The sequence below is a fragment of the Ambystoma mexicanum genome, chromosome 6q (genome assembly GCF_040938575.1).
Source record: "Ambystoma mexicanum isolate Mex_15411 chromosome 6q, UKY_AmexF1_1, whole genome shotgun sequence".
Taxonomy (NCBI): domain Eukaryota; kingdom Metazoa; phylum Chordata; class Amphibia; order Caudata; family Ambystomatidae; genus Ambystoma; species Ambystoma mexicanum.
In genome coordinates this window covers 583,978,030-584,006,018 of record NC_090937.1, presented here as the reverse complement: position 1 = coordinate 584,006,018, position 27,989 = coordinate 583,978,030, and the positions used below count along the sequence as shown (strand labels likewise).

Sequence of the window (27,989 nt, the reverse complement as noted above, 5' to 3'; positions counted from 1 at the left end):
CAAAGATAATAACTTGGTTAGGTTAATGGAGAATGAAAATACTCTATTAGTTTTATGTAGTCATGCTTTGTTCCAAATATAAGTACTAACCACTGACTGTTGCAGGTGAACCCTCAGGTGTTCAGTCTCTACCCTCATCCACTTCAACAAAACCCTTAGTTGATCAGCTATATAATGTATGTGAATGTCTGGGTAGCTCAGTCCTCGCTTTTCCTTCATAAGTATTATTTTAACCCTGGGGTTTTACCCCTTCAAATGAAATTTAAAATGTACCCTGTATTGACATTAGCCCCGCAAGTGGGTTTCGTTCTGGGATAGCCTGGAAAAAGAATGATAGTCTTGGTAAAATATTCATTTTGATAACATCCTCCCCAACCAGGAAACCATCAAATGTTGCCATTTATTCAGATCTTCTTTAATCTTCACGAACAGGTGGGGATCATTGACATTGATCATTAACATTGATTAAGATATTTTAGGAGTTATTTTACTTTTTAGTTTTATAATGAGCTAACTTACTAGGGGTGCACTTCAAAACACCTAGGGAAAACAGGACATAGTGTAGAATACAAATATGTGACGTATATTTATATATACGGAATAGGGAACCTACGGAATAGGGAACCTGGGATGAGTCTACACCCCCAACTATTCTGCTTATTTGCAGTACGTTTCAGAGAGGCGAGAGTTGGTTACCTAGGGTAGTTGGTTACATGAATTCTGGTGCTTGTAGGGTATTAATATTACAATAAACATAAATCACGTGGATGCAAGAACAAGATAGTTAACCTTTGGCAGGGCCAAGGCAGGCAAATTTGAGATTATTGTGTAATAGCTAGTAATGGTCATGACTATTCAGTAGGTATAAGTGCTGTAGCATCAAGTATTGGAGCCGTTGGGGAGTGGTTAATAAGTTAATGTACACAGGCACATTCCCAAATACTAAATAATATATTTACCTGTTGGAAGGGTCTCTCTCATTGCAATGTTCAGCATTCTTTTAAATGTGTACAAACATTTGCAGCATACATTGCCTGATAACGATCCCTCTGTGTGCGCCCTACATCTTCGAGCAGGGGTCTGCAACCTTTGGCTTTCCAGGTGTTTTGGACTACATCCCCGATCAGCCCTATCATCATAGTCAATGGAGAGGTGTTGTGGGAGTTGTAGTCCATAACATCTGGAGAGCTGTAGGTTGCAGACCCCTGCATTAGAGTTTCCACCTAAATGCCTCTGCGGCTATAACCGGTTCAGAACACGCAAATCAATACTAATGGGTTGTGAGGAATTGCCATCTGGGAAGGGTGTAGGAGGAGCCCTGGCTTTTTCGATTTTTATTAATAAATAAAATGATGCAGGTAATTCAATCTCTGAAGGGAATTCTGCTGATCAAATTCCCCTTTCACAAGCTCCATGCCAAAACCATAGTTTGTACTTGTACCCTGCTGAATCAGTATCCTGATTCACAGTACTTGCTCTCATAGTGGCATAGAGCAGATTCAGAGGTCCCAGGTGCCCTCTGACAGGTCCAGTGACAGCCAAGTCTCTGCTGCTCAGGGGCTGCATTTAAGATATGCACCTCTGTTCCAATAACTGTATAACTCTGAGGATCCTGTCTTGGTGGCAGGGTAAACTGTAAATATAAGCCATACCTGAGTTAGGGTATGGTGGCCAGAATCTCTCCTAGTTATCCCAGCCACATTAAATATATATCACAGATGTGTCAGCCCTCTGGGCCCAGTTCAGCTGTGAAAGGGTTATGCGTATTCATTCCAGACAAGGCTCCCCCTTCCACTAGCCTTGGGAGATTGCGGCTTTGTTCCTATGTAAGGGCAGGTAACGCCCTTTCCCCCGAGACAGCCACTCCACAGGAAGCTGGCCTGGGAACAGGAATCGAAGGGCACACCCATTCAGAAAGTGCAAGGCCTCATACCAGGGTACTGCATTTCTAAAGGCCTTTGATTCTATTGAGAAGGGCAAGGGGTGGGGATTAGTGTAGTTAGGGAGACATCTGTACAGTTTGGGGAAGATATTGCCATTTTGTTTCTCTCTGCCTTCTTCTCTCCTTCCTGACCCCTCCACTTCCTCTGGAGCAAAGCACTTTGGGTGTGATTGGCCAAGTCCACTACTTTGAAGAGCAGGGATTGGATCCCTACAGCAGGCTAGCCTTAGTGCAATATCCTGTGGGCTTTCGCCTTTAAAAGAAGGGCTCTCACACCACCTCTTGTAATCATCCTTTGGATTCCAATTCTGAAAGAAGATTTTCCGCTGGATCCTGCTGGGAGATCAGTCCTTTCCAGAGTCCTCCAGTTGTGAGGTGAAGGCAGGTGTTCCAAGGCATAGGCAAGCTCTGTCCCCAACCATCTACAGGGACCATTGGGGGTGACTTCTGCTGCAGGTTCAAGACCGCATATCTTCTAGCCCACCTGTTGCCTGTGACTGTGCTGTGTTTCAGAACCGCTGAAGGTGTGTGCCAGCCTCCCCTCTGTTTGGGAGCCCAAGAAAGGAATGACGTTGGCCCTTGAAACACTGGCGTAAGAAATCACAGCACCTGGAAGGTGGAAGCCAGAACAGCTGAGATTCCTGTTTTTGATGTGGACCAGCTGTGAGTCATGAGTGTGTTCGACACCAAGCGAACTATAAGGACCATTCGGCGCTGCCTTTGGTGTTCATTGTTCTTTGAACCACTGTTGCCTGTTCGACTCTGTTTACCACTGCACCCGCTGAAATGCGTCATTACCTCGATATCGAACCAATGAAGCACAGCTGCCTTGTGCGACCCCTGAACACCACATAGAATCGACTCACTTGCACATCCTGGTACAAGCTCGACCGCCATCGATCTTCGACCACCCACCCCAACCTGGTGAACGCCCGATCCGCACAGCTTGAGTAGATAATTCAGGACCGTAGCCACTTTCCCTTCGTCCCCCAACTTCACGCCAGCTTACTGCTGGACCCCTGTATCTACCGCATCTTCGAACAAAAGGGAACCCGTGATCAACGCTGAGAAGCCTATTTGAATGCCATCAAACCACCAAGACATTTGCACAGGTATTGATGACTAGTATCAGTTCCAGTGGTCCTTCTTTGGGTACTAGAGACTGGATAGGTAATTTTAATCCCATGTGCAATCTCAAGAACATATCCTTTGAACTTTGTCATCGTGTACATGGTGTGTTTGAGTATATATTGTTATAGGACCTTGATAGGCATTCCTTTACTTTTGACTTATACTTCGCTGTTTGGTTTGCTACTTGACCACCTTCACACCCTCCTCAGAGCGTAGCCTTCCCTCTGCCCATGTTACCACAAAAGGCAAAGGAGGTAAATCTCTTAACTATGCCTGTTTTACCTTTCTGCTTGTGTTGGCTCTTGGTTGGTAGAAACGTGAGGGCTGAGTGGGCGCGTTAGCCTCTACTCATCCCTGTACTCCTGCCGAGCAGAGGTTAATTCATCACATGGGCAAAATGACTTGAGTTACTCATCTCCACCCCAGAAGAAAGTATTTTCAAGTTCTAGGTTTCAGAACCTTTCTACAGATGATACCTAGCCCTAGCACAAATCCTAACTTCTATTCTCAATGGAACCCTGACTCTCAAGAATAAGATATGGCAAACTCTAAGCCTAACTGTAACCCACATTTATTTGAAACCTCATATTAGCCTCACCTAATGGTACTTCGCATGTGGGATGTTGTAATCTATAAGCATTTTTGTTCTAACTTGTCCAGAAGGAGGACATTGAAAAGGCAGAGCTCTTAATGTTTGTTTTTTGTCCTTGTGTTATTTTTAATTACAAAATATATGCCCTAAAGTTCATGGGTAAAGTGTATTTCTGTTAGTTTCAGTGGATAAACTGTTATTTAACAAGCAGCACTTGCAGGATTTTAAAGATTTTTCGAGGCCTATCCCTGGGGGTTTTGTGGGTGTTCATGTTCAGGTCCAGATTACATGTGCTTGTGCTTTGGTAATACACATCATCCTTATGGACAGTAGGTATGTGATGGGGAAGTTATCCTCAATCCTGCGGTTAGTGTCCTGAGGGATGTCTTTTTATCTTTGGGGTACCAGTGATTCCCTAAGGTTCACCAGGTTCCCTAGGTGCTAATGAAGCAGACCAGCACAAGCCTCACTCTCAGGAGCTAGAGTGAAGGGGTTAACAGGTAGAGCATACACTTTTCACAAAAATCAGAATACTGTTTTATTTATATATAACCTTTATACAAGAAAAACATTGTAAAATCAAAGGTGCCACAGAGTAACAAGCAAGTAATACTATGTCTAGAATAGTTATCAGTCCAGTAAAGAGTATTTCCTAGAAGAGAAAATGCACTAACGGGCAGCGCTACAAATAAGGGGTGTTTCAGGCAAATACTCCCAGAAAATAAAAGTAGGAAGAATACTACCAACAAAAATAGGAAACAGACAGAACCTTTTGCCCCTGCTTTCACCCACACAGCTCCATGGAGATGTTTGGGCCAATAATACATATAGTACCACCGGAAGAAACTACTATAAATACTGCCTGATCGGAAGAAGAAAACATATATTTTTTAATGTGGATGAATAACTAGTTGCAAAGAAATAATTATTACAAAAACATTTTCCGTTTTCCAGTCAAAACATATTTTTACTAGTTTGTAAAATGCTCCCATTGAGAATTGGATTTACATTTTTACTCCCTAAAAAATCATTTTTTTTTTTTTTTTTATTAAACACTTTTATTGATTTTATTGCATAATACACAAAAAGGAACAATGACCCTGAAGGGGTCCAACAACCAATAACATCACAAAAGAAATTAAGGTCCGTCTTTCAACAATTTAAGGATATGTTAACAATTACTTGTACACTCTTGCATTGCAATTACATTCTGGCCACCGGCCTGTGTAATACAATAGTCTAATTGTGCGTTCTCCCACTTTTCCCATATTTTCCCCGCTTTCCCAGGACATCCTCTGGCCGCATATACTCTTCGCTCCATCGCAATGCATACATCTACATCATCTATCCATTGTGCGTGCTCAGGGGTTACATCCGAACCCCATAGCTTGGCAATGTTGCGCTTGATCAGTGCCGTGGCGGTTGCAAACAGTAGCTTATCAGTGCGAGACATCTCACCCTCGTCCTCGACACCCAGCAACATCAATTTCGGATCTCTGGGCACAGTCCGACCCAGTACCTTACTAAGTGTGTTGCAGCAGCGTTGCCAGTATAGCGTGATGTGCGGACAGCCCCATATAATGTGGAAAAAGGTGCCCTCTTCCTGGTGGCATCGCAGGCAATTCGGGTCTGTGGTTTTACCCCATCGGTACAGTGCGACCCTTGGATAGTAGACTCTATGCAGGATTTTGAGCTGGACAAGGCGTAGTCTGGCCGAAATGGCGGTTTCCCTCGGGTACATTAGGATTGTTATCCAGTCTTCAGGCAGTATTTCTCCCACATCCCTTTCCCATTTAGATTTTAGACTCGATAGCTCCGGTGTGCCAAACGAGGTGAGAACATTATACATCACCGAGGTGATTTTGGCGTCTATGCTATCTAGGACCAGGTTCCTCTCTATGGGGGTGCAGTCTGCCATGTCCCGCAGGTCAGGCAAGTACCGCTGTAGGGCATGACTTAATTGCATATGCCAGTATCGGTCAGTGACAGGGAGGTTGAACTCCTCCACCAACCTCTCAAATGGCACAATTCCCCCGTCCCGAATCACATCCCCCACTTTTGTTATTCCCGCAGTTATCCAGTTCTGCCATTTTGGGAGCCTGCCCAGCTCAGGGATGTGTTTATTTACCCACAGTGGCTGTACCGGTGTGGTTTTCCCTTCCCAGTTTATGTGTTTATGCGCCTCTGCCCAGATTAATGCCCGGTGAGCAGCCATTGATTTGGTGGTGTTGATATTAGTTTTCTGGTATAGGGACTCTAGTGGGGTTATGCTCGTTCCATCCAGGGTATCAGATTTAATGTGAGGTAGCGAGGGGTTGCCGTGTAATAGGTCGTTTATTACTGCCATCTGACTCGCCCAATAGTACGTCTGTATACGAGGCAATCCTATGCCTCCCTCCCAAATGGAGCGCTGCAGGATGTGGAGCGCTATTCTCGGGTGTCCATTGTTCCACAGGAGTTTCCAGAGGGTTCTGTCGATTTTGTGAAACTCCCGTCTAGGGATGTGTAACGGGGCATTTTGGAGTATGTACAGGAATCTAGGTAGTGCCATCATCTTAAATAGTGCTGCTCTCCCCAGTAGTGTCAGTGGCAGGGCGTTCCAGTGTTTGACGTCCTCTGCAAAGCGGTTTATGATTGGGTGGAGGTTTTTTCTACGTAATCGTTTAAGTTCGTTGTTATCTGAACCCCCAGGTAGCGAAACTGTTCAACTTCTATACGAAAGGGGCAATTCTGTATCCCTACGCTACCCATCTCTCTCAGTGGAAAAGGTGTGGATTTCAACCAGTTTACCTTCAAACCACTAAAGGATTCGTATTCCTTCAGTAAGTGTATCACTGCAGGACAAGAGGTTATGGGGTCTGATAGATACAGGAGCAGGTCGTCCGCATACAGTGAGACCTTATCCTCCCAATCATCTGTGCACCGGAAGCCCTTCCACATTTGTGATTCTCTTAGCAGAATCGCCAACGGCTCTATGGCAAGCGCAAAAAGCATTGCAGACAAGGGGCAGCCCTGTCCTGTCCCCTTGCCCAATTTAAATGGCTGCGAGAGCCACCCATTTACTCTGGTCATGGTCTGGTATAGCAACTGCACCCATCCCAGGAATTGGTCACCGAAACCCATTCGACGCATTATTTCCCACAGTGCTGGCCAGTGCACCGAGTCGAAGGCTTTCTCAAAGTCTATTGCTAAAAGCGCCAAGGGACCCCGCAGGAGGGAGGATTTTTCGAGTGCAGCATGCAGTCTGTGTATGTTCATACGCGTAGACCTCTGGGGCATAAAGCCGCACTGGTCTGGATGTATAAGTGACAGGATAACCTTCTGCAGTCGATTTGCTAATGCTTTCGCAAGGATTTTGGTTTCAGTGTTGATTAGCGAAATCGGCCTGTACGAACTACATTTCTCGCGAGGCCTATGTGGTTTGGGGATCACTATTATAGTTGCCCTCCTTAGGTCTGGGGGGAGCTGTCCTTGTTCCCTCGAGTGTGTGTACATCTACAGGAGATATGGGAGTATCGCACTTGGTTCTATCCTTTTCCATGTCTCCACCGGGAAGCCGTTCGGCCCCGGTGTTTTCCCGGGATGTAATTGTAACATGGCCAACCCTAGTTCCTCTTCAGTAATGGTTGCCTCCAGTAGATCTCTCTGTGTGCCCGTTAGGCTAGGAAGGGTGATCCCGTTTAACACGGAGAGGTTAGTGGGGGCTTCCGGTGACCAATAGAGCGTTGCATAGTAAGCTGCAAAGCCTTCTGCAACAGCCTGATCTGTCCACAGCGGTTGCGAATTGTCGGGTTTGATCATCCTGACCTGTTTGTGCCCTTCATCCCTGCGCTCCAGCCAGGCTAACAATTTACCCGCCTTATCTCCAGTCTCATATAGTCTGGCGCGCATCGTGGTGTGCGCCTGTTTAGCGTTGTCTAGGGCTGCATTGTGCATTTTTTTTTTGGGCAAGGACCAGTGCTCGGTTCGTTTCAGGCAGGTGTCGCGCCAGATGTGCGCGCTCTGCACGTTCCACCTGTTCTTCAGCCTCTTTTACTTTTTGTATTTCAGCCTTTTTGTGCGCCGTTGTCCAGGAGATAATCTCTCCCCGCAATACCGGCTTATACGCTTCCCACAACAATCCTGGGTTATCAATTGACCCTGCATTTAGTTCAAAGTAATTGGTTGTGGTTTCTTGAATACGCTCTACAAGCTCCGGGAAGCCTAAGTAATAGTTGTTAAGGCGCCATGAAGGTGGAGGGATTGGCCTTGATGTTGATAGTTCTATTAGTAGGGGCGAGTGGTCAGAGATGCCGCGTGGAAGTAGGGTGGCGTAAAGTACTCTATGCACCTCTGTGGTTGGAACGAAAAAATAGTCCAGTCTAGAGAGGGATGCAAGGGCGCCCGAGTGGAAAGAGTATTCTCGCCTCTCGGGGTGAAGGTCACGCCATACATCCCTCAGTCCCAGTGCTGATGTGAAGGAGGCTAGCCTTGTGTGCGTGTCGGGATTCCTGCCCCTTAGGTGTGTGCGGTCCATACCCAGGTTCATAACATCATTAAAATGGCCACCAAGGATTAGTGTGTCTGAGGAGTCCTGTACTATCAGGGGAGTTATCTCTTCTATGAGATTTGGCAAAAGCGCGGGTGGTGCATAAACAGCTAGTATTGTTATGGTTTGATTCCATAGGGTTCCTGTCATATGCACGAATCTGCCTCCTGTGTCCTGTGACACACTGGAAAGTGTGAGCGGCAGTTTCTTATGGATCAGTATGAGGACCCCTCTGGAGCCTGAAGTAAAACCCGAATGCAGTGCTGTGCGATAGTTACCACGTTTAAATAGGTTGCATGTGGTGCCCGCCAGGTGTGTTTCTGTGAGCAACGCCACATCCGGCGCTTGCCTGTTTAACGCTTGGGTGACCAGTCTGCGTTTTATCCCACTACCTAGCCCATTGACATTCCATGTCAGGAGACGTAATGGTTTTGTATCAGATCTAGCATTCGTCATCTGGTTGGGGGGCGGGTTACTGTTGGGCAGTATATGAAGGATTCCGGGAAGATGCACGGTCTGTTGTTTCGCCGTGTGATGCGGGTTCGTAGGAGTGAATATTTAGTGTTGTCGGACCATACATGAACAAAAATAAAGACAAAACCCAGAGCAAGAATAAGAACTCCCCCTCCCCTCAACTCCATCCCTCGTTCCCCTGGAGGCATCTACTGCCCCGGTAGTGTTACCTAACCCCCCCTCCCTATACTCCCACCCAACCTGGAGTATCTGTCGCCCGAAATTTGAACAGAACAAGTAAACCTTAACTAAGCCACCCTCAGTGGCACATGAACTTCGTAGATTTCACAGCACCTATCCGTGGTGCTGTCACGGACTTCTTTGGTTTTAGTCTTAGCTCGTGGGGGGGGGGGTGGCTGTTCGGCCACTGGCCTGGTTGTATTCCGTGCGCAGATCGGCGTGGGGGGTGAGAGATTTGTGGTGCTCCTAGGCTTAGTAGCTTTGGCATTCTGCCCAAAACTGCTCCCAATTCATATTTCTTCCCGCAGCGGATTTCCTGGTTGTGGCCGCTGCTGTTGGCCCTGCTCTGGTGGACGTTCTGGGCGAGGACTATTGCGTCTATCTCTCCTTCTTCCCTCCGTGTTCCAGTCCCCTTCTATGTGCCGTTCGGCCCAGTTCCACGCCTCTCTGAGGTCGGTGAAATGCACGGTCGTGCCCCCATGGAATATCTTGAGTTGGGCAGGGAAGAGCAGTCCATATTTGACACCCATTGATTGTAGACGTTTCTTGAGTGGGTCAAATGACTGTCGTGCTTTCTGTACCTCCCTGGTGAAATCGGGGAAGATGGCTATTTTGGATCCGTTGAATGTGACCGTGCCCTTCGATCTTGCCAGTTGGAGTACTGTGTCCCTATCTCTATAGTTCAAAAATTTTGCAATTACTGTGCGTGGTGGAGCTCCTGGTGTCACTTTGCCAGCTGGGATGCGGTGGGCCCGCTCGATAGAAAAGAATTTAGAGAATGCCTCTCCGTCATAGATATTCGTCAACCAGTCCTCAAGGAAGAGTTCCATGCATTCCCCTTCGGCTTTTTCCGGCAGGCCGATTATGCGGATATTATTGCGCCGGGATCTACCCTCGCTTCCAGGGTCTTTATCCGTGCTAGCATACTCGCCACTTGCCAATTTACACCTCGCAGGCCATCCTCGGTTTCAGAGATTCGTGCCTCTGCCTCTCCCGTATGGGAGGTCAGCTTTTGCAGATCATGGGGTAGCAGGGACACGTCTGCACCAATACTGTCCATCTTTTTTTCCATCGAGGACCTGGAGTTGGTGATGGCGCTCATGATATCTCTTAGAGAAATATTGTCCACATGATCCGAGTCGACCGACGGTGGCCTCTCTGGTGAGCGGGGTGCTGGCATAGCTGCATATTGCTCGATCCTGCTCTGTGCCCTGGGCTTCTCCTTACCCATTCTCTGCTTGTTGTGGTACTGTTGCAGTGTGCTGATGTCTGGTCCCGGGGGTGGGGGGTCCGGCAGGTGCTGGGGGTAGGCACTATGGGGGTATTTATGCTTGTGCTAGCTTTACAGTTCCCTTGTCCAAACAATGTCTATTAGCCACACTTTCAGCAGCTCTGTGGGCCAAGACGGTGTGGTGCGTGATATGCGAATCGGTCAAAGCTTTATAGCACCCACCGGGGCCTATCCCCTGGTAGCGGCCACACGCACTGGGCTGCACGTCGCTGTGGGGGCGCCTGTTGTGTCCCAGAAATGAGATGGGGTTCACAGCCCAAGTTGTCAGCAGGCGCCGGTAGGGATCGCAGCTCCGTCTAGAGGTCCTTCGCCCGTGGGGGGAGGGAAGGCGGTTCGCTAGCGCTCTCTATCCCACCTTCCCCACTCCTTACCACATCGCCGGATGTTCCAGGCCTCGAGTAGCGGGTCCACGTCTCCGGTTGTAGGGGGCGTGCTAGTCGGATCACCAGCCGGTGCACCGTGCGTCTTCTTCCGCGCCAACACTGACACGCCAAGCTTCCCGCTCGGGGCCCTCTTCAGGCCCCCGGTTCGAAGGGGTTCTCGCTAGGCGGGCTGGACCTGCGATCGCTGCACCGCCCCGCCACCGCGGTCAGGATGTTGACTGCAGAGCCCGGTGCCGCCGGCCGACAGTTAGTGCGCGCTCGCAGTTATGGCGGCCATCTTGGGCTCTGCACTTGTCACGGTTCCTGCAACTTCCACTCGATTTGGACGGCGATTCCTTTTACGGATTTGCGTCGGAGCACCGCGATTCGGTGCAGGAGAGTCTCACACACCGCTGGAGTATTTCAGGGTTCAGCTCGGATATATATTTTAACAGGATTTTAGCAGGATAAGGCCAGTGGCGTGGGAGCAGCACGGGCTCACGTCCTCATCGGATGGCTGCTGGCCACGCCCCCCCCCCTAAAAAATCATTTTAATCCCAACTTTAAAAAATAGGGAGTAAAATACTCCTACATCCAAATCTTATCTGGAGCACTAGTAACAGGTAGATGCACACTTTTCCTAAATGGGTGTGACAGGATCAGAAACTGGACCCTGTCAAGGAGGAGCAGGAATCCCTACCAGGGCGAAAGCCAGAGTCGGTCCTGTGCCAGGGGGGGGTCTGGGAGTTGTGGGGGCAGCACCTGAAATCCCCTCATATTCCTTGAATGTTAATGTAGGTCACACAATGCCTCCCAGTACTGTTTCTGCCCAGAGTTCTCTTTTGTCGTTTTCAGGACAGCAACTCCCAGACCCAGAATGGTCATGGGTGCAAACAAGAAAACCAGGAGTGCAACAAGGGGAATTGAATCGCAAATAGCAATGGAACAGACTGGGATTTTTCTCCCAACTCCTGCCCTGCTAACCAACCCCACATGGAACCTCTGCGAGTGGTGGGGCAACAGAAAATAAACTAAGAGAGAGCATGGACTGCAGGGGAACAGGAACATCACAGAAATGTTCCCCAATCTGAATTTGAAACATAACTTGTAGCACATGAAGGACACTACAAGGAAAATTAGAAATCTGAACACCTGGCTGGGTACCCTTCAAATGGAGATTTAAAAGGGGGTGAGGCTGAGGGGGATTTCTAAAGATTTACACTTGCGTAACAAAGCCACAGGAAGAAATGGCCACAGATTTGCCCACAGTCGTGAGCCAATGGAAAGGGGAGATAGAACCAGGAAAATAACATTATAAAAGGAGACTGAGTGAGAGACAGAGTGTGGTTTTTAGGGTTGATATGAGGAGATGGACCGAAAGACCAGGCAGAGCACAGTCCATGGAAATGAGTGCTGAAGAGTTAGTGGAGAGTGCAGATTAGGTATTGGTTGTGAGCGAGAGTGGTACCAATTGTGTGTAGTGTGTTCACTGGGGGTTTAAAGGTAAGAGAGAAAGAACAATAGAGAAGTGTACGGGGAATTGGGGAGAGTGAGAGTGAGAGAGATTGAGAAAGAATGTATGGTAGGGTGTGGGGGAGCATGTAGGGCACTAGTTGGAATAGTGGTGAGGGCCGAGTGAAGCAGAAGGGGGATGCAGTTGGAAGAGATAGGCAGAGCAAGTGTAGTAATATTAGGGGACAAACGTGCAGATATGGGAGCAGTGTGGAAAGAGTTGATGAGGGGGCTGTAGAGGTTCCATGTGTTAATATCCCCGCAAAGATATCGGCATACAAGAATGGCGCTGTTTTTTTGCGGCGATATTAGCCCATGAAACCCCCATATTATTTTAAAGGGAGCGGGGACACCCCTGCAACCCCGCTCCCATTTACCCCATAAATTATCCCCATCAAAAATATTGCCTAGGCTGTTTCCCCGACGACTATATATATGGCAATATTATTGGTGGGGATAATATTACCTGATACCGCTGTAGAGAGGTGAGGGGAGCAGTGTGGAGAGAGGTGACTAGAGAGCAGGGAGAGAGAGAGATAGTATGACCATCGGAGGGACAGAAGTAGATTTGAGACCGGTGTAGGGTAAGACCTAAAAAGTCAATATAAAAGTAATACAAATGAGTCAATAAAGTGCACGGGAGCGAGAAAAACAAAACTGTTTCATGCAACCATGGCTGTGAATCATTCACAAGAAATCATTCAAATGAGCATTACAAATTTTCATTTTGTTTCATTTGGTCCTTGGTGTTTGATTGGTGGAGATCCTGTGGCCATCCTGGGGTGGGTCACTTCCATCATCACTAACCAATGACATTGTGCGGTGCGAACAGTGTGGCAACAGTTGTATATTTTACATCCTAGTCTCCTGGGTATTAAACGCTGACACCATTTTACCGTAGCCTCCCATTCCAGCTGCGTTAACTGGCAGCACATTATTGCAACGTGTGATTGGAAACATGTAACTCTGTCCCTTCCTTCCTCATGGCTAATGCTAAGCTCGTGGGCCCATTGCTTTGGACTGAATACTGGTTGAGACCATGTGTGTTCTACTGCCATATGAACGAGTGATTTTACAACTTGAATCATTCTTATGAATTGTTAAGTGGTCCTAACCGTTGCACAAACTTCATGGAATCCTTGGTGTTAATGTGAGGTATCTGAAACTGTGTTGCGTTATACCTGTGCGGGAAGTGGACTTTCCATTATGTGTTTCCAGTCTTGGGTGAATATTTCTCTACAGGGGCAATGTGTCCCTTTTGTCTCAATGACTTTGTCCCTTGCCTGTCCCTGCTCATGATCTGATTCTTACCAGGGCTATGACCTTGCTTTTTGGGAACATTGGCAGTTTTTCTACTTATCATATGTTTCACTTACTGACTGTGTGGGACGTTCTCCTTTGCAACTAATAACTACGCAGCCTTCTTCCCCCTCCACCTTGCGGACCCTGCTTCCCTCAGCAACATTTGATTTGGTCCTGCTTCCTTGTGGCTGGGAAAAGGCTTTGTCTTGTAATTCTGACCAATTGCTGCGTGACTTTACACTATGCTCAAGGCTGCCGACCTGGCCACTGCATTCCTTTGTGATGTTCTAAACTAACTGCCTTTGCTGTGTTAAAAAATTTGTAATGCTTCTTCCAAATGGCTTAGGCCTTCACTTCAATCTTGAGGCCTACTAAATGTGGGTACCTGTAGAGGGTTGATGAGTGTACGTATACACATATACATGTATCATGTGTCCTATTTTCTATTACTTAGTGTTGCATTCACACACTCCTACCTACCTATTGTGTTTTACAGTTCATATCATCTGGTATCGTGCTTTAGTTAGGCCCTAACGTCTGTCCCTATGTTACTCTGTCATCGCTGTTACGTGCTTTGCTTAGTCTATCTATGTATGTTCTCCTCTATATATGTTCATTGGCTGAGTGCTATACTTCTTGTGTGCCACTGAGAACTATCCTACTGCTGGCACAGGATGCTCATAGCCTAAATGTTTCGCAGTATGCTTGTCAAGCTTCTTGTCTTGTGAGCCTACTTAGTGCACCTATCCCTACATGCGGGTCATATTGACCTTTGGTTTATGCTTGCTTATTCATGATGTCTTTCATTGTTTGGCATATCTTTACCTACAGTGCATATGCGTGTGTGCTGCTTTACATTTTATCTCTCAGTGAAGGGATATGGTGGGAATGACAGGGTAATCTGCTTACTGCCTGTACCTTTTGTCTTTGGGATGTTTCCTGACTCGTGCTTTATGAGTTTCCTTAGTTTGTACTTCCTCTCACATATGGGATGTAGGACGTTCAGCCCAACACCGGGAAAGATGGCCAGAGGGAGTGATAAAGGACAGGAGAAGGGGAAAGAAGGGGAAGATTGAGAGTAGAGTAGAAGGAATAGTAAGATCAAGGAAAGGGGGGGAAGGAGGGAGGGAGGGAGAGAGGGGGAGAGGGGGAAAGGGGAGAGAAGGAGAGAGGGGGAGGGGGAGAGAGGGGGAGAGGGGGGGAGAAAGAGAGAGAGAGAGACTGAAATTGGCACAAATAGAAAACCACTTTGTTCCTGTTGAGAATACATGTGGAGTGATAGGTTAGGGACTATTTAGAAGAACCCTCGAGGGAGCCATATAGATAAGGTCTTCACCTTTAGGCAATCACCTGCAACTTGCCTTACATAGTATGCATTGCTGATCGCAAGTTGGAAAACCTGGGGTTAGGGAAGCCTATATTAGGGAGGTGGGAGCCCTTGAGAGGTATACATAGGGAACCGTTTAGAGAAATGTTTATCAATTTTGAAATAAAAACCCTTGAACCATCTTTCCAGTCTGGCAGGTATTGAAGCCAGCCATGATACTGGGTCATAGAGTTCCAAGTGACTAAACTAGGCTAGTTGTGCAGATTTGGGGCAGTGTTTGGTGAGTAAGAGTTACATTTTGTGAAAGTGTCCCAACAAAATGTGTCTGGAGGTCTGGTGGAGTTCAAGTCACTGAAGACTCTTGGTGATAGAGTGCCCAGAGATGAAGAAACAAATGCAGACGGGTCTTACCAGGAGCACAGTTCTGCAGCAGTCAGTTGACAGTTTCCAGAGGCGGTCGCTGTACAGTCTTTGCCGACCACCTTGGGTTTCAGTGAAAGCATACAAGACTCCAATACCTTTGAGAAGAGTGTTTATTTTTCGATTCGTTGATTACGAGGTTGATGGTTCAAGCCAGAGGAGCTGAAGGGCAAAGGAGGAACCATTGGTGGTTGTTGGCGATGCAGAGTTACATGCTTGGACACAGGATTCAGCTTCTGAGGATGGGATAACCTTCAGTAGACCCCAAGGACGAAAGAGCAGTGAAGAACATCTTGTGAAGTCCCAAAGCAGAGGAGCCAGCCACAGAAAAAGGAGAGCCAGGTTCAGAGGTGCACTTGCAGGATCGAAGGCAATAAAGTGACATCCTTTACGTTCTGTGGATGAGGAAACCTGTGTTGGCTCTGCAGGGAGAGTCTTTAGAGACTTAGCAGTGAAGGGACTCCCATTTCTGGATCCAGCCAAGCAGGGCTGGTCAGGAGCTTCTGAGAGACAAGGCTTTCAAGCAGGGGCTATGATGCAGTTCCCAAGGAAAAGAATGCTGCAGTCTGTTCCTTCTGGTCTTTTGGAGTATCAAACAATGCTGGTGCAGAGTTTTGATCCTTCCACGAACAACAAGCCTTCCAGGAATATGGCACAGAGTTCCAGCAGTGGACAAGGAGAAGTAGGTTAAGGGATTTGCTTTGGTCCCCCTTGGGTGGCAATGAGCGAACACAGCACCCAATCACAGACCAAGCGTGATTAAAATAGAGGGTTGTCTGCCATTGTCAAATTTAGGAAGGACTTTCACACAAAGTATGGAATCCACTCTATCCAAGACAGACATCTGCATTGGCTTATTCAATTTGAAATTGGATGCCTGATTTTGGGTATCTGTCTTTTTTTGCTCTTGCGTTATTTGCTCTGTTTTGTGTTGTGTTTACTTTTCTGTTAGCACTCTGAGGCCTGCGGGCATGTGGCACTTTATAAATATTGAAATAAAAAATCAATAAACACATATGCCAGTCAGAACTGCTTCCAGGCTGACTAGAACTGCAAGTCCTGAGTTACAGGCATCCAGTGGCCAAAGATGGCCCCTTCCTTCTAAGGGTGACCAAATTTACGGCTTTGGGTAAATATCCTTCCAAAATCCAGCTATTAGGATTTGGCTGAATATTCGAAACCAAAACTATGGTCCACTTTCTATGATTGGCTATCTCTCTCAAACTCAAAGAGAGATATCTAATCATAGAAAGCAGGGGCAGGTTGCAGAAACCAAATAAGATGTTTCCTTATTGACTGCTGCAGCCTGCCCAGCCTTCAAGGTAACCCCCCTCCCTACCTCTTTTGCTAGGGGATCACCAGGGATTGGCCTAGTGGTCCAGTTGTTAAAAAAGATAAAGCCGCACATGTGGCTGCCGGGGCAAGGCCCCGCAACCCTCCCCCGAATTGTTTGTGAGGGGATCAACGGGCCATGCCCATTTAAAAAACAAATGGAGCTGGGGGTGCCTCAGCCTTGCCCCGGTGCCCCATATAATAAAAAGGCAGCAGTGGAGGACGCCAGGCCTGGCCCTGGTGGCGCCTTCCACTCATAAAAAACAAAACAGCTGCAGAGGCCACTAGGGCAAGACCCAGTGACCCCTGCAATTGCTCATAGAGTTTTAAAATACTATAACGCTTACCTTGTCTCCACAGGAGCGTAAATGTCCAGAACCCTGGTGATCTGCAATACTAGTTAATTTGGATTTTCTCCTGTCATAAAGGAGAAATAGAAAACAGGTGGGGGAACTGGGATCAATATAAAGTGGTAAATCAACTATGGCTATCCCCTGTTTTCCCACCCTGACTGGATCCCCTATAGTTCCTAAGGCCCACACTCTCCTCACCTGTGGTTTGTTGTTAGGGAGCTCTCTGTCCAGCTTCAAGCAGGGGTGCGTTGGTGTTGAGGCTCAGGAGATAATCATGCTGTTAAATGGGAAGAGCCTCTGAAGGTAAGTGTTTAAATTCTTGAAGAGGTCTTTTGTCTTTAGTCAGAAAGGCACTGAAGTCTCTGAGAGAAAAAACGTTCTGAGGTTGGAGAGATCTCCCTTGATGATTTTAACAACTCTTTCTTTTACAGGTGTTCTGAAGAAAACATTTTCACTTGAGGAGAATGGGCGTCGTTGAAGAAAAAACATGAAGTCTTCTCTTGAGGTAAGGATGCGTGCGTAGTTCGGAATAGGCGCATGGCCCAGCGTGCCTTCGTTATCCAACTATGGGTTTTGTTTTGAGGTAAGTATGCACGTGTAGTTTTGGTGGCGATGCGTGGAACACCATGCCTTTGGTACCCAGTTATGGGTTTTCTCTTGAGGTAAGTATGCGCGCATTGTTAAGGCGCGCGACAGAGCGTGCCTTTGTTATGAATCTATGGCTTTTTTCTGTAAAATGATGCGTTGGATTGCTTGCAATAAGCTCGGAGCTTCAGGTACGTATGTGCGCATGGTTATTTTCATTCATCACTAGACTGTAATGTCCTTTCATTAACTATGGTACCTTTTGTCTTGTAGGTCGGAAGATCCTAGAATGAAGCTGCGGCCGTGGACGAAGACTGCTGACTGAACTGCAGAACTACGGAGGATAAAGTCGCCTGTCAGAGGACTGCTGCTGCGGAAAACTTTAGTCAGGTACGTTGAAGACTAAGGTCTGTGGATTTTCTGTGAGCTATTCGAGTTCATAACATGACATTTTTTTATTATTCTGCAGGTCTGTGAGCTGAGCGCTGGTAGTATTACACCGCTGTCAGCGGAACTAATGTGAAGCACGTGTTACTCCAGAGGCGGGGCTTTTATAGTCCTCAATGCCCAATGTCTAATTCTCAATGACTACTTAGACAGTGACCCGCAGGGCGGCCATCTTAAGTGGATTGTAACACCATCGGATCTCTACGGGAACCCATTGTCACCTTGGTACTGGGGAATGTGAGATTGCTATGTTTGCCATGCTAAAATCCATCTAGCCCCTACAGATCTGTACCAAGACTCCTTCCTGGCCCGGACACCAGAACCTAACCCAGAAACCCTGGAAGTGATCATGACAAATACAAAACAATATCGAGGGCTACCTAGGAAAGGCCCAATAACACCCCACCAACCCATCCCTGTGCAATAATTGGGGTGTGGTCACCGGGCCTTGTCCTCCCATATTCCATATTGTTTTGTCTTTTAAAACAATTTGACTCCTTATTCGGCTCCGAACAAATATTTGGAGCAACTATTCCGTATTCGGCTGAGTAGTCAATTCACTATTTTGGTACAGCCCTATTTCCTTCAGATACACACACATTTTTGTAACATAGAAAAGGGGTCTAAAAGGACCCGCCCAGGTAAAATGAATTCCACCCTGTGGAACCATATTACACAGTTTAAATAGCCACAACCAGCCTATCCACATGATCAAAAGAGTAGGAGTAACTTCTGTGGCACACCCTTGGCCTCATTTGGGTAGCACCTGATTTAGGAGCCATATGAACTCTTAAGACTGATGTAAGGAAGGCATGGTATCAACAGTAAGACAGACAGAAGTGACCACAGTTCAAGGGTGTTTATTGAACTTCAAAAAGGGTTTGAAAAACCCTTATATAATCCTAAATCTACAGATGGGAGCAAGCTACTACAATCAAATAATAATAATGCAGTCCTAGTGGTGATTTGTCAAAATAAAAGGGCCTATACTAATAAACCTATTGCCAATCCTTACCTCTAAATACAAATAGTGTGGGAAACAATGTTACGAAAAAGAAGGAAGTGTTCACAAAATCATATGTCAGAATGTTCAGGCCATTGGCCTCCCTTCCCCACGTTTTCTGCACGGGGTAAGGCGGTACCCTGGAGCTTAGCACAGTCTCAGGCTTTTCTAGCATGAGGGTGCAGTTCAAACATTAGCATCAAGACCTTCCGTGCCCAAGCCTCTCTTCCTTGCAAAGTCTCTTGATTCAAAGGGCCTGATGCAACAAACAAGCAATATGTTCCTTTCCTTTTTAAGATTTTCAAAAGTACTCAATTTGTCAGGCGATTCACTATTCACCTCGGATCCCTCTCAGCCGGGCTCAGATCTCTCCACACAATGTTATTCACCTTGGATCCCCATCATCCGGGCTCAGATCCTCTTTCACAATGTTTGTAGGATATTCTCATGCATCCACTTTGTCGTAGGATATTCTTTCTCAGGTGACTCACGGTTCACCCCATATACCCCTCAGTCGGGCTGAGATCTTGGATCCCTCTCAGTTGGGCTCAGATTCCTTTTAACACAATGTTCGTAACTTAACACAAAGTTGCTTCAACCAAAAGCTGATCTCCTTCCGCCAGGCTCGGACCAACTTCCTACACGATTGCATCAACTATCGAAGACTTTCAAATGTGCCCTGGGTTTTTGCTTGACCCGTTGCAGGACCACTTCCATTTCACTCTGTCTACGGTATTGTATCTTGGCTTCAAAGTTCAATCACTCATCTGCTCGTTTAATTGTGCTCACGTCGCTTGCCACATACGCTTCATATACTGTTATCTTCATTTTTTACTATACAATGTTGTCGCCTGCAACCTTGACTTCAACACAGACCGGTCTGGTATCAGTCTTCCCAACTTGCCGGCTGTGCTGACTTCACTGGTTATGCTTTGTTGGTGGAGCCAAGGACAGTACCAATGCTGCAACGGTTATCCCAGCCTCGACTATCGATGCAGAAGAGCCCCAGGTACCTGTGACATACAATGCAGGATTCATAAAAGTAATGGTTTTGATTTGAAACGGTCAAGGGCACTTCACTCCTTCCAATCCTCTTCGGTTTTGCTGTCTTTGGCCTTGTACTAAACTGCCATCTTGGAACTGCTGCTTCCTCGTGTGCTTTGCCTTGCTCAGAGTGGGCTTTCGTGCTCCGCCTTTTATCCGTGTGGGGAAGCGTGATGGAAGTCCGGTTTGTGTAATGATCAGTAATTGCCTGACCCTGCCTGACCATTTTATTGGGACATGTCAGGTATACTGCTCGGGTGTTAGTCCGTTTCTTTACAGTGAGCTGGCCGTGAGAAAGTGTTTGTGTTGGGAAAGGGGCAGGGTATTGAGTTCCTAAGTATCCTACCTGCTAGGATGAGGTAAAGGTGTTACAGGGAAGGGGATACCGCGTCTCAACATCCGGTGTCCCAAAGCCACTCCCCGAGGACCCCTCACCCAGGTGATCCTCCACGCTGGTCCACCCCCAGAAACTGGATCCAAAAACGATGGTCGTGTCCTGGCCACCGGGATGACAGATCCCTGGGGACTAGCGGGTGAGACACGTTCAATTTTCTCACACTGAGTACATAAAAGCAGAGGCACACTCTGTAAGGCTTTGCATTAAACCAGGCTAGGAGGAATAATGGATCCCAAAATGTCAGCAAAAAGTACAGAGGGCTATCTCATCAGGTAAAACATTGGCTTTCTACATAACACTACACCCACAAACATTTGCAGAAATGTATTCTATTTTGAAGTGTGGCTCTTCCTAATATCAATGTTCACTCTTGCAATGCAGACAGCACTATTTTCCGCATGTACAGAAGGCACCCATATAACAGGAGCCTAGGATGGCGGATGAGATCAATTTTGGGGTTGCAAATTTTGTGTTGCTTTTTCCATCAACCTTCATGAGACCTTAATTTTGCTGTGTAGGTAGTTTCTTTTTTTTTCATTTTTGAAATGTGAACGTCCAATAATATTTGTTTGTCCGTATGTAAGCATGTGAGTGCTGTTTGGATTGGTGCCAGCAGCATTGGTTCTGAATCATCTGCAGGAATTGGTTGAATATTAGCATGGTACTGTGGGTATGCCATGCATAGTTGTTTTTTAAGGTTATTGCACCTTCAGAGGTCCGAACAGGAGCTCCCTCTTCCTTCCGCTGCTGGAGCAGCTTTATGCAACCTTTACCTTTTGGTTGTTTTTCAAGGTAAGCCAGGAGGTTTATCACTGCATCTGACTTCGACTTCCACATTCCTTCGAAATTGGCAATTCTCATTTGCTATGAGACTGACATCTTTCTAATACCTCCCTGCCTTTTCCCAGCACCCTAGGATACTTGGGTTAGAAAACAAAGCTCACCTCACCAAGATTCGACTCTGCAAAAACCACAAGGTTTTCGCCATTCCATGATGGCCGCCGCCACTTCTGTGGCTTGCCTGTAACCATCTGGTGTTCCTGTTTTCACCTGATCGGCTGTCCGTGGCTTCTTAGCCTAGTGGGAGGCACCGGCAGGCGTAAGCCGGCCCCCCACAAAGGCAACCAACAAAGGCTCCGCCTGACTGAGCCTGACGAGCTGGACGTGCTAGAGTGCTCCTTTCCACACGCGCCATCCCTCTTCCTAACCAAGGTGAGATTTGCTCGCACTACACTATTGCCGCACTTCAACCTGTAACTGTGATTCAACGTGCGTACAGCCAGACCCTCCGCCCCTGCAAGAGCAATACCCGATACACTAAGTATCATGCCCGCATAACGTGGCCAGTGCCTTTATTCCCAATGTATACACGTCGGTATCCCCCGCCCACCAGATCCGCTGTGCATGCGTCCGATTGCTGAATTCAATATGCCTCATTAACTTTCCAACGCTCACCGGATTACGGCGCCAGAACTGTGTTTACACTACATAACAAATCTCTGTACACTGTGAATACAGACCAGATATGTGCCTAGTTAAACTCGCCTTAACCTCCTGTCGCGTGCGGCGACTACGCCTATCCTTATGTTTAAACGTGCCTTTCTAATGTATGTACCAGCGTTTGTTACCTGCATCTGCCATTACCGTGTTATCTAGCCTGGCAACAGTGCATCCGATCGATCGCATGTTAACATTGCCTATTTTCTCTCTACTACGTTGCAGGTGCCTTTGCTACAATTGAGATATATTTGCATGCATTATGCACCTATAACTTACCTTAACTTGTATGCTAACTATGCCATTTAGGCCATTGATTTGATGCTATTTGTGCATATCTGTCCCTGAACTGCTTGAGTCTGTCTGGACTGTTTAAGGCTATCTGTCCCTTAGTGACCTACTTGGTATGGATTATTTCTGTTTAATTGATGACCTACCTATGCCTGCCTACTGTCGGCCAACTTGCTAAATTGCACTATGCCTAACTAGCACAACCTGATTCGTGTTGTTGACCAGAGCACTTACTGCCCAGTACTGTGTCCTATACACTCAACATGATTGCCCTCTATACGGGCAAGTTACATAGTTAACGAGGCTCAGCCATCATCGATTACCTGCTCTGACCATGGCCTAATGTTTTATGTGCTGCCCTCCACCTTAGCCAATTGCCTCATCTTGCTGTCACCTTGACTCTAGTCAACCTACATCTATCATGAACCCATGTATTGTCCTGTGCTTACTTAATCAAAGTTTTTCACCGGATGCTACCCATTACTTACAACTAATCGGGTGTCTCCCATTGGATTAGACAATTTAATGTGAGCCACTGTATCTTGCCAATTCGCCTTGACCTGTACCACGTGATGCTACATTGAAACCATGTACCACCTTGTGTTTTAGCCAATTGTTACCACTTGATGTTAGACATTTCATTTAGCCATAGCATTTAGTCAAATCGGCCCACACCTAGAACCTATGTGCTACCATTGGCATTTGCTAACTGCCTTATTTTACAACTAGATGCTGCCTTTATGTAACTCCTGGCTAATTGCTTCTATTCTGAACTACTTGGTATCACCTTATTACAACCTACCCAAATTGATTAACTGGGGCACTAAAGCTGTGGCTTTATTCGCTGCGGCAACCTAGACAAACTTCAGTGAACATAGCTGAAGACACTGCATTTTATCAAGTTCCAATAGTACTACATACACTGAGTTCCTAATCACTGCCCACCGGCATCGCTTACCTCCACTATGTATTGGTGCCTAACTACTCTCCTTCACCTATTGTACACTTACACTAGACATTGGACTTGTCAGCCCCTCCTACATACTAATCAATACACATATACCAGCACACTTAAGGTAGCTACTACCCACACCCTGTGGATTAGTACTATGGCCTCTGCAAACCCATACCTGGATGATCCGGCACTCTGGATACGCCACTTTGCTACCAGACCATCTCCTAATCAACCTTGTACTATTACTAATAGAAACCTTAGACTTAATTCCAGAACTACCCCACTAAAACAGCGCCCATACTTGAAGCTATATAATAGCTCATCCTTATCTTGCAAAAACATCACAAACAATCTCGCTCCTACCTCACCTTGCTCTCACCACCCTAGCATTTTAACTAGAAATTCGACATTAGGAGCCCGATTGGGTACTAAAAACCCCCAACCACATGCCCACAAGAGCAACACACACTTGCGTAGAGATAACAACCTAGCTAATCTGGCCACTGATTCAAATAGCAACCTAGACCCCATATCCTTGCATAACCTACCCCTACCTCCACAAAAAAACCCTGCAAAAATACATTCATCAAAGCAGCCTTGGTGAATGCTAGGTCCCTCCCCGCCCATGCTCTAGACATCGCTGATTTCATAACTCATGAAAAGCTTGATCTCGCGGTCACGGAAACCTGGCTAAATGCAGCCTCTGATCCATCTCTGGCCCTTGCTATACCTAATGACTATGCTATCATCAGACGTGATAGAAACCCCAATCAGGCGAAGGGAGGCGGACTCGCCCTCATCTTCAGAAACACCTTTGACATTAGAGTAATTCAGGACGCCCAAATCCCCTCGGCTGAATCCTTGTCCATCAAACTTCCATTATCACCTAACCATACAGCAACAGTGCACCTTATCTACCGACCACCAGGACCTATTTCCACATTCATAGAGGATATTGTATCCCTTATATCCATGGACACTAAACCTAACTCACAAACTACCCTACTCGGGGACTTTAATCTTGGTTTTAAATACCATAAGAATACTAACGCCCGTGATCTAGCCAACACCCACATTATTCACGAGCCTACACATATCAAAGGAAGAACATTGGACTGGCTCACTAATATTAACTGCTCTATTGATCTCCTATCTAATTTGTATCTGGTCGGATCATCATAAAATAACCTTTTCCATCAAAGCCAATACACCTCACCCGGCTCCTATCATCACTCCTGCCACCCGCACGAGAAACAAGAAAGACATCACACCGGATAAACTCCTTACACTATTACTCTCCCTTCTCAACAACACTGCCACCTCTGACCCTACAGTCTTAGTGGACATTTATAATCAGGCAATTCTTAAAGCGCTCAATACCATCGCACCACTAAAATTGCGGAAATCTAAACCACAACACCACTTAAATGCATGGTTCACACCGCATCTAAGAGAATTACGCAAAACTAAAAGAACTGCAGAAGCACACTGGAAAAAATGCCCTACAGCTACCAACAAGAAAGAGCTAACCCTAGCATCCTCTAGCTACAAAGAAGCCATTTTACTCGCTAAAAAAGACACAACAAAAGGATTACGCAAGCAGAATCCAACACAAATAACTGTTCAAGATCCTAAAAAAATTAGAATCCCCTATTGCCCCTATTGACAAATGTGTCACAGATGCACTATGGTGCAGCAACATCCAGAAGGCACTATTCGATAAAATAGCTCGATTGCAATCGAACATCAATGCGAAATAATGCTTGTTACTCTCTGACCCTGATTACAAACAACTCTACAACAAGTCACCCACCTTTGAGTCAATTTGTAAGCCATTCAGCTTCTCACCCCTTTCAGTTTGGGAAGTAGAAAACATCATTAGGAAACTTAAACCGTCAAATTGCCAAGGAGACGCCTGCCCTGCCCCGATCATCAAAGCAGCAGCACATGACCTGGCACCATTCATTACTAACCTTATCAATGCCTCCATCAAAACCGGAGTAGTGCCTGATAATTTAAAAGACGCCTGGGTCATTCCACTACTTAAAAAGCCAACTCTTGACCTTGCCAACCCGTCTAACTATAGACCGATAACAACTGTACCCTTTTTACTAAAAATACTAGATAGAGCAGCCTACCTGCAAATACAGGCTTATCTAGAATCGAACAATCTTTTGGGACTAAGGCAATCCGGCTTCCGACCCAGACATGGCATGGAAACTGCCTTAATAGACCTCACTACTCAGATCCAAATCTTAAAAGACAATGGTAAACCTGCACTCCTCTTACTGCTTGATTTGTCAGCAGCTTTTGATTTGGTCAACCACCAAACGCTCTGCCACCATCTGAAATCTGCAGCACACTTCTCTGATGCAGCCACTGCTTGGATCAGCTCCTTCTTGGCAAACAGAACTATGAGGGTCTTCTCTCCCACTGATTCAGCTGAATCTTCACCGGAACCTTGTGGAGTCCTGCAAGGCTCCTTTGTGTCTCCAACGCTCTATAATGTATTTACGAAGCCCCTCTTCGATATCCTTGACTATCTGGGTGTTACGTATACTAATTATGCGGACGACACCCAGATACTCATTCCCATATCTGGTGACTATGCAACAGACAGCATAACCCTTAATGAAATATACGCAGTTATACAAGCATGGATGGCTTGTCACTGACTTTGTCTCAATGACCAAAAAACGGAGCTGCTTATCCTTGGTACTCACGCCAAACTAAAAGAACTAAAAACTGCTTTTAAATCTTTCACTATAGATGGTAACACTATTCCTGTCTCAAACAACACCAAAACCCTTGGTATCTACCTGGATGCACCTTATCCTTCTCCAAACAAACTAATGCAGTAGCATCATCAGCCGCCTACACCTGTAAACTTATCACCGCATGTAGGCCGTTCATCTCCACACCTAACTGCATTACACTTGCTAGAACGTTAGTTTTGTCCAAAGTAGACTATTGTAATGCCCTCTATTTAGGCACTAGCCACAAAAATATTAACAAACTACAAGTAATTCAAAATAATGCATCAGGGCAGCCCTCAACATCCCTAAGAAGTCGCACATCTCTGAGACCAGACGCAATCTCCATTGGCTCCCAGTAGAGCACAGAATATCCCTCAAAACTCTTGCCCTTACACACAAAGCCAGGGCCAACCTTGCACCATCCTACCTCACCAACCAACTTACCCTAAACACATCATTAAGACCTCTTAGAGCAGCTCAAGCTAACACCATGTCCATACCGAGATTTAAACTCCATAACTCGGGAGGAGCTAGCTTCCCTGTACAAGCCTCAAAGCTTTGGAACACACTTCCCGCTCTCCTCGGGTCAGAACCCTCATTCAACCTATTCAAACGTAGCGCTGGCTTCATGACCTTTACACAATGACAGCCTAACTTCCTAGATCCTAATCTTGTTGCCTGCCTAATGTATGTATGTAAATAATGTATTATATTATATGCTATATTATTATTTGCACCCTCCATTGCCTACCACATGAAAATGACAACTTGCATGTATGTACCTGTAACACCAATGTCTGTATTTATCTGTAACCGTAACCTTGAAACGTTTGCTTCCTGCATACTTATGTAACTGTAACCCAGTTTTCTGTAACCAGATCTAAACCTACGCGCCCGTATGCCCCTGGGCCTGGCTGCGCTTTATAAATGAAACAAATACAAATATGCCAAACGATAATACATTTCTATCACACTTTATGGTTTCAGATTCTATTCTTAGATATAGACATCTAGAATGACTACCATGGTAAGCATTTGAGCCAAATGATTATATTCACCAACACTTGTTAATTGGTTGTTAATTGTTTTTGCCAAAGAAAAGCTTTTTTAACATGCGAGTTTCGTATTCTGAAATGTTTCTTTTTCTTCATCAGAAAACTCAACTTAAGGCAAATGTTCTTGAGGATGATCTTCCTTACTTGCAATTTCCTGGCTCAATCATCTATAGCTATGAAGCAAGTGACTGCTCCTTTTTGTCGGAGGACATCAGGTAATTAATTCTTACTCCTATTCTATGACCCACAGATTCTGCATGTTTAAAATGGTCCCGCATGGGATTCTCTATGGAGTAAAAATCTTGTTAGAATATTTATTTGATGGATGGAAACCCAAAACAACTTAAAAGAGAACTATGTTGTTGTCCATCAATGTCATTATAATTATTTTAATTTTGGTTTGACTCATACAAAATCAATTATGAAACATGCAAACCTGATTATATTCATTAATTCAACGGGATCTTCTTTCTCTCTCTCTCTCTCTCTCTCTCTCTCTCTCTCTCTCTCTCTCTCTCTCTCTCTCTCTCTCTCTCTCTCTCTCTCTCTCTCTCTCTCTCTCACCTTCCAAAGTGCACATTATGACATACCCGGAATTATCAAATTTCCCTGAAATGCTTTAATGCTGCCATCTGTACCAAGTTTATTATAACTGATCAATGCACCAGCTCTTTCTGAGCAACAGGAGTTCAATGCCAGAAAAACAGAGATCCTCCCTATTGGGACCACGGCACTCTACATCTTCCCTTCGCTTTATCCTTCTTCCATGGGCTCTCCCCCTGCTCCCTCTTGGGAAGCCAGAAACCTCGGAGTCATCTTTGACTCCTCTCTCTCCTTCCTCCCTCATACCCAGAACATTAGCTAGAAGTCCCTCGTGCAGCTTTCCTCGCCTTCCCCCAGAGTCTCAATGTTACCCGGGCTCTGGTTCTCTCTATGCTTGACTATTGCAATAGCCTTATCCTTAATCTACCTTCGTCCACTCTACGACCCCTCCAGCTAATCCAGAATAGGGCAGCACGATTTATCCTCAAGCCCAGGGGCTGCAGCTCTCCTGTCCTACAAAGTCTTCACTGGCTCCCGATTGCAGCACAGATTAAATTCAAATCACTCTGCATCATCCACAAGGCTGTCTGGGGCCAGGGACCACTCTATCTGCAACTCTTTCTGACCAAAT

The 27,989-nt window shown here is 46.1% G+C and overlaps 1 protein-coding gene across 3 annotated transcripts in view; it reads left to right on the top strand.

The window, feature by feature from the left end:
* The window catches only part of LOC138516154 (bifunctional 3'-5' exonuclease/ATP-dependent helicase WRN-like), a 264,929-nt gene that overhangs the window by 67,031 nt on the left and 169,909 nt on the right, over nucleotides 1-27,989 (top strand). For all 3 annotated transcript variants that reach the window (XM_069631062.1, XM_069631063.1, XM_069631064.1), the window contains exon 3: nucleotides 26,915-27,030. In XM_069631062.1, coding sequence (XP_069487163.1) covers nucleotides 26,915-27,030 — 116 coding nt within the window. The remainder of the gene's footprint in view (nucleotides 1-26,914; nucleotides 27,031-27,989) is intronic.